Source organism: Rhinopithecus bieti, unplaced genomic scaffold (genome assembly GCF_001698545.2).
Source record: "Rhinopithecus bieti isolate Rb0 unplaced genomic scaffold, ASM169854v2 scaffold_59, whole genome shotgun sequence".
In the NCBI taxonomy this organism is placed as follows: Eukaryota; Metazoa; Chordata; class Mammalia; order Primates; family Cercopithecidae; genus Rhinopithecus; species Rhinopithecus bieti.
Genome location: NW_016803115.1, coordinates 383983 through 398967, shown reverse-complemented (window position 1 = coordinate 398967; position 14985 = coordinate 383983). Strand labels below are relative to the sequence as shown.

Genomic DNA, 14985 nt, shown 5'->3' with positions numbered 1-14985 from the left:
ATTCTATGTATTCTAAAGTTTGAGGAGTACTAATTAACTAATTATAACTACTTATTAGTTTTCTATGAATCAGCATTGGAATTCTACTGAACAGTCGTTTAAGCAAACTGGTTAAAAACATACTGCTTCCATTTATTAAAAAAATATATATATGTGTGTGTGTGTATATATATATATATGTTTGTTCCCAAGTATTTCATATCAAATTATTCAATGAGGCATAGAAAAAAGATATATATAAATGTGTAACTATGTAACATGTAAGTAGGTAACAGAAAACTAAGAACCAAATCATTAATTTCTTCCTATTCTACTTCATAAAAAACAATTATTTAAAGTAGAAAAATCTTCCAAATGTGGCTAATATTAAGTGTAGAGAAGAAGAATCAAGAAGACATTATTCGCTTCAGCCAAACTTCCTTACTGTGATTTTAGATTTTCAGATCTAAGCATAGTTTAATAACACTACAGTGTCATAATGTTAACAGCTACTGGTACACAATTTGGCTTATCAAAATAAACAATTGACCCTTGAACAACATAGGTTTGAACTATGAAGGTCCACTTGTCCACAGATTTTTTTTTTCAACCAAATGCAGATCACAAACACAGATCAAAAACATAGTATTCAGGGAATGCAAAACCTATGTATATGGAGGGCTAACTTTTGTACACTCAGGTTCTGCAGAGTTGATTGCAGGGTTTGAGTGTGCTCAGATTTTGATATACATGGGACTGGTCCTGGAACCAATCCCCCAAGTATACTAAGGGGCAATTGTATTGATTTTCTTTTTGGTTGAAACACTAAAATATGTTTAAGAATTTATGAATAACAGTTAAAAAGGCAGTATCATAAGGTTTGTTAGAGAAAACAAACCTAAATGAATATCAAAGTAGTACTTTATTTTCTCCTATCTTAAGCATCCTATAGAACTAGCCTCTAAGAAATACAGAAATATCAGTTCATAAAGCATCTTCCAGAAAAGATCCCTGAAAAGAATATTTTCAGGTGATTTAATAAACTTTCAAGAAACATGCCACTTACAAACTTTGAGACAAACACAAACAACACTATACATCTGAAGAAAAAAGGAAAATGAGTATCTTTATTTTCTATGTTCTATATATAGAGAAAACTTAAGAACACTGTGCTATTTTTCTCTAATGTTTAAGGATCCTTTTCTGTATTTATTATTACCGATAGTAGTATAAGACTTAAACCATACTTCACATTTATGAATATGATTTTTAAGAAAGCTGTAACCTTACCCTAAATAAAGTCATTCCTCAGTGAAACCCAAAGAACTTTTAAAAATACTATATTTAAATAAATATTTCTCTCTTTACATTTTATTTTCCCATAAATATTTTCCCTAAATTTTTTCTTCTTATATTTTATAATCTACTTTGAAATAGCTGCCAGCACAGATTCCCACAGGATTTGAGTGCTAAACAGTGGTAACTGCAAGTTACTTTCCAGTGAAGACAGAGGAGGATAATTTGCTCCTAAGTTCATCTCACCCAGGTACGTTTTCCTGACTCTCTCCTCTCTGTCTCTTGTGTTATCATTTCCCTCAGAAGCCAGGGATCCCAAGACATCCAACTTCTAGAAGAATGTTAGTGATAAACTGGAACTGGAAAAACCGTTTTGTTTTTTCCTGAGAAGATGTCTGAAATCTACATGCAAATCAGAGGAACCCTGAAATCTGAAACTTTCAAAAACATACTAAATGTGAGTATAATTTTAAATAGTTGTCTTCTATGTTCTGTCTCAAACACACACTGAATCTAAGTAACACTTTTCAGGGCAGAAAGAGAAAAAGAACAATGTGAAGAAAATGTGTTAACAGACATAGAATCTGTTACTTTGAAAGTGACTGTTTTCCAGCCTCAGATATATTACTATTTTCTGTTAAATGGAGCTAAGATCTTAATTATTAATTAAGGATTTCTAAAAGGGAAACTAGAAATTCTTGTCTCCTTCCTTTCCCATCCCCACAATTAAACAAAAAAGGTCAAAGAAAAATTCAACATCAACATTTTCCAAACTGTCTATGATATATAAACAGCTATTCTAATTGTTTAAAAAAAAAATTAAAAAGAACCATCTATACAAAGATCACCAGCTCAGGGTCACTGGTTAATGAAAGACCTGCAATGAAAGCTTCCGACCATACTCAAATCCATCTAGATTCTAGACCTCAATCATTGCATACATAAAACTTGAACAAAATCTGTTACAAAATATTAACAGAGTTGTAAAACTACTCAAATTTTTACATCTGTTTTCTGTTATTCCTCATTTTGATTTTAATGGAGTTCTGCATTTTCTGCAATTAGAGAAAAAACAAGGAAGAGTGAGAAGATCTGAGAATGACATTTTTCTGATCAGAACAAGCAAAGTTTGTACTAACCCACAAACATCTACCTTCTTATGGTATGTTAGCCTCAAGAGGCCATATGCAAATTCCCAGAATAAAATTTCAGTTTCTAACCTATCTCACACCATTTCTACATGGAAAATATTAAAAGATATATATACACATATATTTATACACACACACACACACACACACATATATATACAAGCAAAACATTCATTTACCAGATGTCTGAGCTCTTTCAAATCTCGACAAACAGTGTAGAAAACTCCAAGAAGAATGTTAATGTAGGCAGCATAGAAATCAGCTGAATACTCTGGAGGATGATCATGGGACAGGATCTTTTGAAGGTTCCCTGTTCACAGGACACAAAATAACTTAATTAACACAGTACCCTAATCATATCTTCAAGCATTTTATAACAAAGGTATTTAAAAAAAAAACCAAACCCAGCCATAATTAAGGAATAATAAAACTATTACAATATTAGAATAGAAAAGTGTGATTTGTGATATAAAAAACATGTATTTGATCTTCACCCCGGTTCCTGGCACAGAGCTTCTAAAAGCCCTCATAATTTCCTGAATGAGAAGGATAAGAGGAGTATCTTTTGTTACTCCTAATAAGCCCTTTTAAAACATACCTCAATTTATACTAATGAGGTGTTTCTTGATGGGTGATATGGTTTGGCTCTGTGTCCCCACCCATATCTCATTTGAAATTTTCAGTGTTGGAGGAGGGGCCTGGTAGGAGGTGACTGACTCATGGAGCCACTTCTCCCTCGCTGTTCTTGTGATAAGAGTTCTCATGAGATCTGGTTGTCTCAAAGTGTGCAGCAATTCCCCCTTCACGCTCTCTCTCCTGCTGATCTTATGAAGATGTGTTAGCTTCCCTTTCACCTTCCAACATGACTGCAAGTTTCCTGAGGCCTCCCCAGAAGCAGAAGCCTGTACAGCCCACAGACTGAGTCTATTAAACCTCTTTTCTTTATAAATTTATAAATCACCCAGTCTCAGGTATGTTTATAGCAGTGTGAGAATGGACTAATACAGTGGGCCCCTAGATAGCTTCAGGATGGGGACTGGTTGTCAGAGGAACCAACCAAGTGATTAGAGGCCTGTATTCTCACATACACTGCTATGAGGAAATATCCATGACTGGGTAATTTATAAAGAAAAGAGGTTTAATTGACTCACAGTTCTGCATGGCTGGGGAGGCCTCAGGAAACTTATAATCATGGTGGAAGGCACTCTTAACAGTGCAGCAGGAGAGAGAATGAGTGCCAGCAGGGGAAATGCCAGACACTTATACAACCAACAGCTCTCATGAGAACTCAGTGTCTTAAGAACAGCATGGAGGAACCGCCCCCATGATTCAATTACCTTCCACCAGGTCCCTCCATGACATGTGGGGATTATGGGATTATAATTCAAGATGAGATCTGGGTGGGGACACAAAGCCAAACCATATCAAGGCCCCACCTCCTGTCCTTGGGAAAAGGAGAAGGGCTAAAGATCGAATCCACGACCAATGACCAACGATTTAATCAAATCATGACTATATAATGGCACCTCCATAAAAAATCCTAAATGATGAGGTTCTGAGTTTCCAGGATAGTAAATATATCCACATGCTGAGAGGGTAGCACACCCCAGCCTCACATGGACAGAAGCTCCTAGGCTTGGGACCCCACTGGTCCTTGTCCTGTGTACCTGCTCATCTGGCTGTTCATTTGTACCCTTTATAATAAACGGAATAAGTAAAGTTGTTTTCTTGAGTTCAGTGAGCCATTCTAGCAAATTATCAAACCTGAGGAGGGGGTCACGTGAAACCCCAATTTATAACCAGTCTTCAGGAGTACAGGTAGAAACCTGGGACTTAGACTGGTGTCTGAAGTGCTAATATTCTTGTAGGACTAAGTCCTTAACTTGTGAGGTCTGCACTAACTTCTGGTAGTTAGTGTCAGAAGTGAATTGAATTTTAGGACACCCACTTGATATCTAGAGAACTGAAGAATTTGCTGTTGGGTGAACAAAAATACCCCACACATTTGGTGTCAGAAGTGTTTTGAGTAAAAATAATTCTGAAAATGTAATCGAAATTTTGAAACTGATGGTAAAAAAAATTATTAAATATTAAGACAAATAGAAAACAATGACAGCTGAAGAAAATCTCAAGAACCTTATGACCGGCAAAATCAGTAATAAGGGAAAAAATACTGTAGATTCTAGTTTTTCTTCCTATTAAGTAAATCAACTAGGAAAAAAAAAGGGGATAGTACATAAACTGCCAACAAACTAGAAAATGCTCATGTTTTGTAAAATGAAAATAATTAATTTTTTTACAATAATCATCACCTGATCCTAGTCCTTACTTTGTTATTCCCCCTTTTATAAAACATGTTTTCTCCCTACAACTTTGATATCTTTACTCTACTTCTGTTATATCTCAGGCTCTTTATAAAATATCATGTTAAGAGTCCTAACCTTATACTTTACCCTGCGGGAAATAATCATATTTTAGAAACACAGTAAAATTTAAAGGGAAACAACCATATATTATTCAAAATTTCCCAGTCATAATACCGGAATCAATTAGACATTCATTCCTTATCGTAAGATCCTTTGACTTCTTGGTGCAATGGTCTCCTTAGACTTCTTAGTTAAGAGCTCTTTGCATATGACTAGAACTTTAAACCTAGTTCAGAGGGCTCAAGTTTTTTGCAAAATTACAGGTAAAACTCTTCCAGGATATTCTAATCATGTCAATTTCCTTTTGTTTAAGGTTCCCAGTAAGTTAGTATTTTTAGTAAGGTCATTTACCATTGATTTTAATCACTTTTGTGACTGCGAATCAATTAGACACAGGTACAAGATAAAAAAAAATATATAAACTATCTGAAAATTTATAAACATAAGTTTAGAAATAGCTCTATTAAGGAATATTTAAACACAGAAGTTGACAAAAAAAAAAACTTCTAAGTCTAGTTTTATACTTAGAATATTATCCTGAATGGATACTAGATGAGACACTGTTACTGAATTTGCTTTATTTCAAAACTGCTGAAAAAATAAAAATAAAAGCCAAAACTTCCCTTTGGAGTCTATGTACTTTTACATTCTAACAGCAAACTTTAAATACAACGTCACTAAGATTTTTTAACTAGGCATGGGGAAATAGCTAATATATTGAAAATTTCTAAAAGGTACCAAAAAACTTAGAAACAAAGATATCTACCTACAAAACCTACCAAATAACTGGATGGATGTAAGAAAAGAGAGATGGAGAGAAGAGATAAATATCACAGAGATGAACAAGCAAAAAAAAAAAAAAAAAAAAAAACCAATAAGAAAAAACTTCTATAAATGAATGGGTAAGAAAATTTGGAAAACACTTGAGTCTCCAGCTCAGATTGCACTTCTAAGTACCCCCTGAACATCTCTATCTGGGTATTCCTCACAGGTAGCCCTCTGTATCCCATAAGAAAGTTGATTAGACGTTATCACTGGCCCATTTCAGCCCTGATGAAAGTCTTATAAGAATCGGAATCCTCACTGTGTTGCTGTAAAAGTAACCTAGCAACTTGTTTATAGACTACAGACAAAACTCTCTGAGTATAATTCTATAATAAGCAAGTCATGCCAGCTCTAACAGTCTAGGACTATTCAAATTCATGGAAAAAAAAAAATCCCATCTATATCAGAAAGCTGAAAACAGCGTATCATCGGGTAGTAAATAAAGGGTAGGAGAAACCCACTGGTTGGTCTCCTTGGGTCTTAAAATTTCACTATCCAAGTATATGCTAATGTGCAAAGAAAAGCCATTCCTAACTTGCAGAGAGACTTCTGCTTCCAGTTGTGAGGGAGTAGGAGCATCCAGAAATACCCTCCTCTAATAATCAATTAAAAACTGGACACACTATAGAAAACAACTATTTTCAAATATCAAACAAATGGCAGTAACGGACCGTAATACCTGAGAAAAGGTAAACAAATAAGGTGAGTCCTACCATCAGCCAAGCTTTCTAACAAGAGGTAATTTTAAGACTGTGGTGCAAGGAGAGTTCCAAAAGGAGTTCATTTATCCTACTGAGTTGAGGAGAGAGACCAGAGCCGAGGGAGCTGAGATAGCTATAATTTGCAGGGCAGCGTATCTGAGGGGAGGAAGCTGTGCCAAAAAAGAGCTCCAGAAATCTGTACAGGGGTTCCCCTCAAGTCTTAGCTTAATACCAATCTGTGTATGCACAGGATAAAACCCTATAAAGCCATGCAAGAACAATTTTTAGGGAAAAAACAATCATTGGAGAGCTATATGTCAATTCCCAGAATTCACACAGGGCTGTGAATTTTTCATGTTGCCACTAGTCAGAAGGCAGAGACCATGCTAAACACACAGGGCATTCAGTAGAGATTCCAGAAAAACTATGTCTTAGAAGTAGAGCTAAAATTAGCCCTGGTATAATGGCTACTCTGGATTATCTCTCCAAAAAAAGTTTAAAAACAGCCTTAAAAGAGTCAACTGTATCTGTAAGTAATTAAATATGCTAATGAGAAAAAAGTCCAAAACACAATAAAAAACACAATATCTATAATTAAATAAAAAATTACTAGACACATGAAGAAGCATAACGGATACCCAAGATGGAGAAAAATTAGTCAGAGGGAACAAACCCAAAACAAAAGAGGTAATTGAATTAGTAAACAAGAAAATTAAAACAACTGTTATAAATATGCTCATATGCTCAAGGATATAAAAGAAAACAAAAGCATAATGAGATCAGTAATGAAAATTCTACAGGATGAGACTGGCTGCCCACTAGACACTTGTAAAAAAAAAAAAAAAAAGCCAGTGAACTGAAAGACATACAAACATACAAACAAAAAAAACCCAAATAAAACACACACACACACACAAAGATTTAAAATTTAAATAAACAGACTTTCAGTAAGACAATATAAAGTGCTCTAACATACCTATAATGCAATCCCACACAAAAAAGATAGAGAAGTAAAGGTGATGGGGCAGACAAAATATTTGAAGAAATACTGTCTGAAATTTTTCCAAAGCTGATGAAACTATACACCCACAACTTAAGAATTCAACAAATCCCCAGCAGGATAAACAATAAAAGTTATTTTCTTTCTTGTCCTGTTTTTTAAAGCCAAAATAATAATATTTAACATGAGGTTTATAATAATAGTTGAGGTTTATAATATAGTATTACATGCTTTATAATAAATATAGAAGTAAAATGTAAGACAACAGCAGTACAAATGTTCTTAAGTAGGAAACTGTAATCACTGAAATTTCAGATTGTTATTAGAACATAACTTAATCTGTCCAAACTGACACAATAACTAAACCAAAAACCTAATCAAGTACATTATAATCTCTCTAAAGAAAAAATATCCATCACCAAAAGATGAGTAGTCTGCACGAGGTAAAGACCAGAAAACAAGACTTCCAAACTGGGCGCCTAGCCGTAACTGCTAAGAGGACAGCTGTCCTTAAAATCAGACACCATATTCCTGAAAATGATATGTTTCAAGTTATTATGACAGGATAACACTAACCACTTAGATAATCTCTTTGCCCTGGTTCCACACTTAACCATAATTTCAACTTATCTATTAACGTTCCCCTTCTGAATGGCTTTTGTCTGACTACAGTGTTTCTGCTTTAAAAAAAAAAAAACTGAATAGGAAAAGGCCCTAAAATTTAATAATCAGAATTTAACTTGGCTCCATTATTATATACTTTGCAAAAGTCTATTATCCTATACTCACTAAAATTACTAAGACCATTTTATTTACTTTTGTCCTCAAACTCTCTATCTATGCTGCTTTGTATCTTTGTAAATTTTTAAATCTATAAATTTATAGAATTTTTAAAATTTAATTCTATAATGACTTACATTATTAATTCAACTTGACTGAAATGTATAAAATCAACTTTTTTAGTAATTTTCTCAAATTCTAAATAGTTTTTCAGCACTTAAAATGGGTCATAAAAAAACTGAACTATGAAGAACAGTGCTGACATAGGTACAGAATTTTTTTTTTTTTAAATAAAATCCTTTATCACTTTTCCTCCTACCCTTTATTTTGGGATTTTTATGGATGAGAAATCAATGACAATAAGGACTCCATCTATTTTGGGTTGCTGTTTAAAAAAAAAATTCAGCTAATTAGCTAAGACGGAAGGTGTTATTTGACTGCTGTTCTGGTGAAAACAGACAAAAATGTGTTAATCTTAATGTATGTTTACAGCTGATTAGTTCAGAGGGATAGTGTTAATGAGGCCAAGGTCATGGAATGCTATTTTTTTATAGACTGCTAATCATCTTATACTTCATAGTTATAATCTCTGAATCCCAAGTATCATCTCTGTATGACAGCCCAGTATTAATCCACAAAGCTATTCAGCAACACAAAAAACTACTGTGTTCTTCCAAAGACCAAAAGCATCAGGATCTATGAAATTTAAGATTAAATGCAGTCCCCAAGAAAATAAGAAACACAAGGGCTAGTAATTGGCACCGTATGAGTTACAGTAAAGAAAATGAGATTTATAAAATCAAAAGATGTAAGCGCAACATGGTACCTAACCCAAGTATACAGTAAATGAAGATTTCAACACACTCTTAATATGCTTTACAAGTCTAGTCTGATTATTCGTACAGATGTCATAATCACACTACATATACATCTTAATGTATTGACTAAAAAAATGAAGATACATTAGCACAAATATGAGAGTTGCTCATCCAAAAAAAATTAGTAATTATACAATAATCTCTCACAGTTCCAAAGTAAATTTTATAAGTGCAGAAATACAAACATCTTACTTGAGATTGGCAGCAAACCTTAACAGTGTAATACTTTGATATTCCCATTTGATATTCAAATACTTTGAATATCAAAATACTTTGAATATCAAAGTATTCCCATTTGAATATGCTAGTTTAATCTTTCAAACAACAAAAACTATTCTCCTGCATAACATTTGCCAAAACAATGTTTTAAGGTTTACCTATGCTGTAATCAGGGAAATATAAGACAAATGGCTCAAAGCATCCAGTATTTGGACGAAATTTTTCCCAAACAATTTCACTGAGAAAGAGAACAGTCACATTTCTGTCAGCCTGTAAAAGAAAGAAATAAAAGTAACTTTGCATTTAAAAATCTTAATCAGAGCAGTATTTCCATTTGGATTTTCTTTCAAATAAATCCCCAAAGTTCTAACCTATAACAAATTATTTGCACATTAATAAACCTTATTTAGAAAACCTAATCAAGGAGCTCATCCATTTGCAAACTGTCACACACCCAAGCTGGAGTGCAGTGGCATAATCACAGCTCACTGTGGCCTAAACCTCCCAGGCATAAGTGATCCTCCAATACCTCTCAAGTAGCTGGGACATGTGCCACCATACCTGACTAAATTCTGTATCTTTTGTAAAGACAGGGTCTCTGTAAGTTACCCAGGCTGGTCTTGAACTCCTGGACTCAAGTGATCTTCCTGCCTCAGCCTCTCAAAGTGCTGAAATTACAGGCATTAGCCATCACATTGGGTCTGATTTTTTTAAGAATCTCTGAATTTATTTCTATAGCGGTAAAATAACATACCCTAATCACAATCCTGCTAACAAATTACTGAATTGTTTTGCTATAAAATATGATTACCTAAAAGCATTTTATAAAATCAGTTTAAATACATTGAGAGGCTAAAAGAGGATTTATCGAGCTGAAAGATTTTAAATTGGTAATGTTCTTATCTATTCATCTGATAAGTACTTTCAGTATATATGATATTCATCATATTTTAAACTTCCTTTTACTTAAATACTTAATATAAAAAAAAGAGAAATGCTTTTGCCAGATTTCTCTTAAATGAAATACATTTTAAAAAATCAAGCATGGTTCCAGAAATGTCAAAACAATTCTCTTTCCCAGTTCAGCTGAGATTACTCTAAATCTTTTAATTTTCTTCAAACAATTTCTGTAATTGAAACTAAAAAATTGTCAAAAGTCCTAATTGTTGTGAAGGGATGTATGACTACCATTACTAGGCATAAGGAGGAAAAAATAGGGTGATCTATACTGTAAAGGCAAGAAGACAATAATGCACTCTGGATACCAGATGGTGAGTTCTAGAGCAAAGCAATAGGAAATAGTGGATGCATATGCAAAAACCCGCAAATACAAATGAAACAAACAAATAAAAGGAAAGGAAATAGGAGACATCTACTCAAAGAAGACAGGTTTTGAGTTTCAGTAATAAAATGTCAAGAGTTAATGAAACCAAGAAAAGCAAGACTGTGTGAGGTTAACTTCCAGAATAGGCCACCAATAGCTACGCTTATCATCCTGTCCTCTCTATACCTCCCCTCCCTCAACTATTACTAAAAGTAAACTTCAGGAGTCGGCCTTGGGCACACAATGATTTCAGTGGCCTCTCTAAACTTCTAGCAGATTCTCAAATTTGAATAATGTATTTAACTTTGAAAGGCAGATATGCTTTAAGCACTTCTCCCCAAGTATTTACTTTATTATAATATTACTTAATACTTTAACACATACAAACATAAAATTAGGTAGGTATAAACTGCTTATGCTCAAAGCACTTATAAAATTATAAAACCAAAATAAATTTATAAATACAAACCATAAAACCAATAAAATTTAAATTAATATTAACTGAATATATTGAACAGTATTCTTTCACTCAAACTAAATCTTTATTCCCTTTGTGAGTACAGTGAATATGGTTCTACCTGGAAACAACCACAGCTATTTCTCTCACCAATTTTCCTTATTCAAACTATTAGAAAACCCTGTTTTATCTGTGATATTATTTGGCTTTCACCTGATGCAAATGCCTAGTAAGTCCGCCCCTGTTCTTTTCTTATTGGGCCATGACAATCACAGTAGTATTAATTAGTAACCCTTCGCTTAATGTTGTTGATAGATTCTGGGAAACTGACGTTAAGCGCAACATATAATGAAACCAATTTTTTTCCTCAACAATGTTATAATGAAATGATGCTGAAGGTAAGGAAGAACCTGCTGTAGGCTGTTTCACTTAAAGTTGCAGTTTCCAAGAATCTACTGAGATGTTAAGTGAGGACTTACTGTACTTTGTGAAGCCAACACAAGAGTAAACTGACATACAAAAGTAAACTCTGACACTGAGGTTATAAGATAGAAATCCAGATGAGCCAGAATAGCCATGCTATTCTTATTTTAGATTATCCTTATTTTGAAATGCAAAGAAAATTTTAAAATCTTTGAGATTTTAAAGTCTGGCCCTCTGCCATTTATTCTAGAAACATCTAAAACTTTTAATAGAAAGCAATAACTTCATAATTAGAGAGGAAAAGCTAAAATAATTGAAGAATAAATGCTATGAAATCACCAACTGATTTTACTATGAAAAAAATACTGAGCTTTACCGATAAGAGAAATGCAAACTACAATTATATTAAAATACTAATTCTCACCTATCAAATAGCAAAATGAAAAAATTTTACAACACAATCCATTGATTAAGTTGTGGGGAAAAAGCACTCTCTCACATTACATACCAATTCTTGTAATCTAAGAAATCCAGGCAAAAGATTTGCTTCCATATCTCTTAGATACTCTGCTTTATCTAGAACCTTTAAAAAAAAAGAAGAAGAAATGCATTTACAAAGCCTTTACAAAATGACATGATTTGATTATGTCCCCCAAAGTTCATGTGTTGGAACTTAATCCCCAGTGCGGCAGTATTGGGAAGTGGAGCTCCATAAAAGACGATTAAGTCACGAGGGCTCTGTCCTCATCAATGAATTAATATTGTTATCAAGGGAATGGGTTATTGAAAGAATGGCTTTGTTATAAAAGGGACTTCTGCCACCTCTTACTCTCACCCTCGTCCTCTCTTGGACTTCTACCTTTCACCATGTGAGGAGGCAGCAAGAAGGACCTTGCCAGATGCGGGGACCTCAACCTTTGACTTCCTAACCTCCAGAACTGTGAGAAATAAATGTCTTTTCTTTATAAATTACCCAGCACAATTGGCTTTGAAATGTGAAACCGACATGAGATTTGGGAGGGGCCAAGGGTGGAATGGTGTGGTCAGGCTTTGTGTCCCCATCCAAATCTCATCTTAAATTGTAATCTCCATAATCCCCATGTGTCAAGGGAGAGACCAGGTGGAGGTAAATGAATCATGGGGGTGGTTCCCCCATACTGTTCTTGTGATAGTGAGTTATCATGAGATCTGACGATTTTATAAGGAGCTTCTCCTTCCTCCCACTTTGTGAAGCAGATGCCTTGCTTCCCCTTTGCTTTCTGTCGATTATAAGTTTCCTGAGGCCTCCCCAGCCATGCTGAACTGTAAGCCAATTAACCTCTTTCCTTTATGAACTATCCAGTCTTGGTTAGTTCTTATCCAATTCCAAAGATGATAATTTTAACATGTCTTCAGAGTAATCAGGCATATTTGTTGCTCTAAAGTCTTCACTACCTCCTATCCACTCCCTAAGAAATTAAATAAAGTGCTTTAGTATAGTTTTCTAGACCTTCCATGATTTGCCCCAACCTATCTTCCAGTCTTCTTTTTCTCCCTTCATACTTTATAACCCACTAAAACTAGACTATTTGGTATTCTCTGGTCTCCATTTTTAGCTGCATGCGTTTACTTATATAATTCTATCTGAAATTCATCTACTTCAATTTCTTCCTAGAATACTCTGATTCATTTAGGTCTGTCTCAAATGCTAATACCTCATGAAGCTGTATTGGATATACACAGTCAATACTTTGCATCTGGTGACAATCACTTATCACATTCTACATGTAGTCACATGTATGTGTCATACCTTTTCTATTAAATGAAGCTTCCCTTGGATAAGGAATATGTTTAACACATTTCTGTATACAAAAGCATCTGGCACAGAGCACTGTACATAATGAAACTCAAAACAAATACATGAAAATTGATCTAATAAATTATTGGTTTTCAACATAAGAGATGATCTAATCAAATGAAATTACTTACAATATATACAGTCTGATCCTTGAGATTTTCAGCTGCGGTTACTTGTTTGAACAAGCGAACAAAATCATTAAAAGTTTCACAGGTTATTTCAGTAGAACATCCATCCTCTGAAGAACTAAGATGATTCAATTTATTTAAAATTTGTTCCAAAAGCAGCCTCAAGGTAAAGCATTCAACGCAATTCACAAAGACATGTGGGAGCTGAAAACGAAAACCAAAACCGTATAAGTAAAGAAGAAAACACACAGACACAATAATGGCTCTGCTGATATTCTCCATTTGCCTTTTTTTTTTTTTTTTTTTTTTTTTTTGAGACGGAGTCTTGCTCTGTCGCCCAGGCTGGAGTGCAGTAGCCAGATCTCAGCTCACTGCAAGCTCCGCCTCCTGGGTTCACGCCATTCTCCTGCCTCAGCCTCCCGAGTAGCTGGGACTACAGGCGCCCGCCAGGTGGCCCGGCTAGTTTTTTGTATTTTAGTAGAGATGGGGTTTCACCATGTTAGCCAGGATGGTCTTGATCTCCTGACCTCGTGATCCGCCCATCTCGGCCTCCCAAAGTACTGGGATTACAGGCTTGAGCCACCGCGCCCGGCCCATTTGCCTTTCTAAATCTACATCCCACCAAACCCACCCCATGCCCTAAGAGCCTGACAGCTACAGAATTACATCACCCAGACTCTCTTACTTTCTGGCTGTGGATAGAGACGCCAATGGAAAGAACCAGCAGGAGACTAAGGGAGAATGGTGGGAGAGAAGTTTGGATATTGATTTCCTTGACTCCCACCATGACCCCTCAGCGGCCCCAGCTTGGCAGTGTATACTCTTCTACCAAAGATCAAGTTGGACAGCCCCTTTTCTAAGGTTACACCTCTTGTAAGGTTCCAGTAACAGCTCCTTTCTATGGTCCCTTCAGGCCTGGAGGTGGTAAAGGCCCTGGTGTACCATCATCCCTTAGTGATTCCCATAAAATGTCCTCAACCTTTATAAAACTGTCCCTTCATTAACTCTCTTCAATTATTTCTTTCAGCTTGCCATTTCTTTCTTATGGAAATTCAAAGCAAACTTGTATTTTCCTATAAAGAATTCTTATAAAGAAATCAGCCAGGAATGGTGGCTCCTGTCTGTAATCCCAAGGCTTTGAGGTCAAGAGTTCAAGACTAGCCTGGGCAATATAGCGAGACTCTGTCTTCGTTTAAAAAAAAAAGAAATCTAAGTATATTTGAATGTTAAAATTCTTAATAGGAATTTCACACTTATAACTTTAATATAATATCCTTGAATAAACTTAAGTCAAAAAAAAAAAAAAGAATTTTAAGAGTTAGAAACCATAGCAATCCTCCTATGAGGACTGTAAGCACTAGCTCTTTACTAGGCATATTGCTCCTGCCTGTAATCTCAGTGCTTTAGGAGGGGTGGGAGGATCACTTGACCCCAGGAGTTCAAGATCAGCCTGGAAAACACAGTGAGACTCCGTCTTTAAAAAATAAAAAAAATTAGACAGGCCTGCTGGAGTACGTCTGTAAGTCCCAGCTACTTGGGAGGCTGAGGTGGGAGTATCACT

At 35.0% G+C, this 14985-nt stretch overlaps 1 protein-coding gene across 1 annotated transcript in view; it reads right to left on the bottom strand.

Moving 5' to 3' along the window:
* ORC5 (origin recognition complex subunit 5) overlaps positions 1 to 14985 on the bottom strand; it is an 82696-nt gene that overhangs the window by 61640 nt on the left and 6071 nt on the right. Inside the window, 4 exon segments of the mRNA XM_017852331.1 lie at positions 2606 to 2736; positions 9414 to 9525; positions 11968 to 12042; positions 13428 to 13628. Of these exon segments, the coding sequence (XP_017707820.1) occupies positions 2606 to 2736; positions 9414 to 9525; positions 11968 to 12042; positions 13428 to 13628 (519 nt within the window).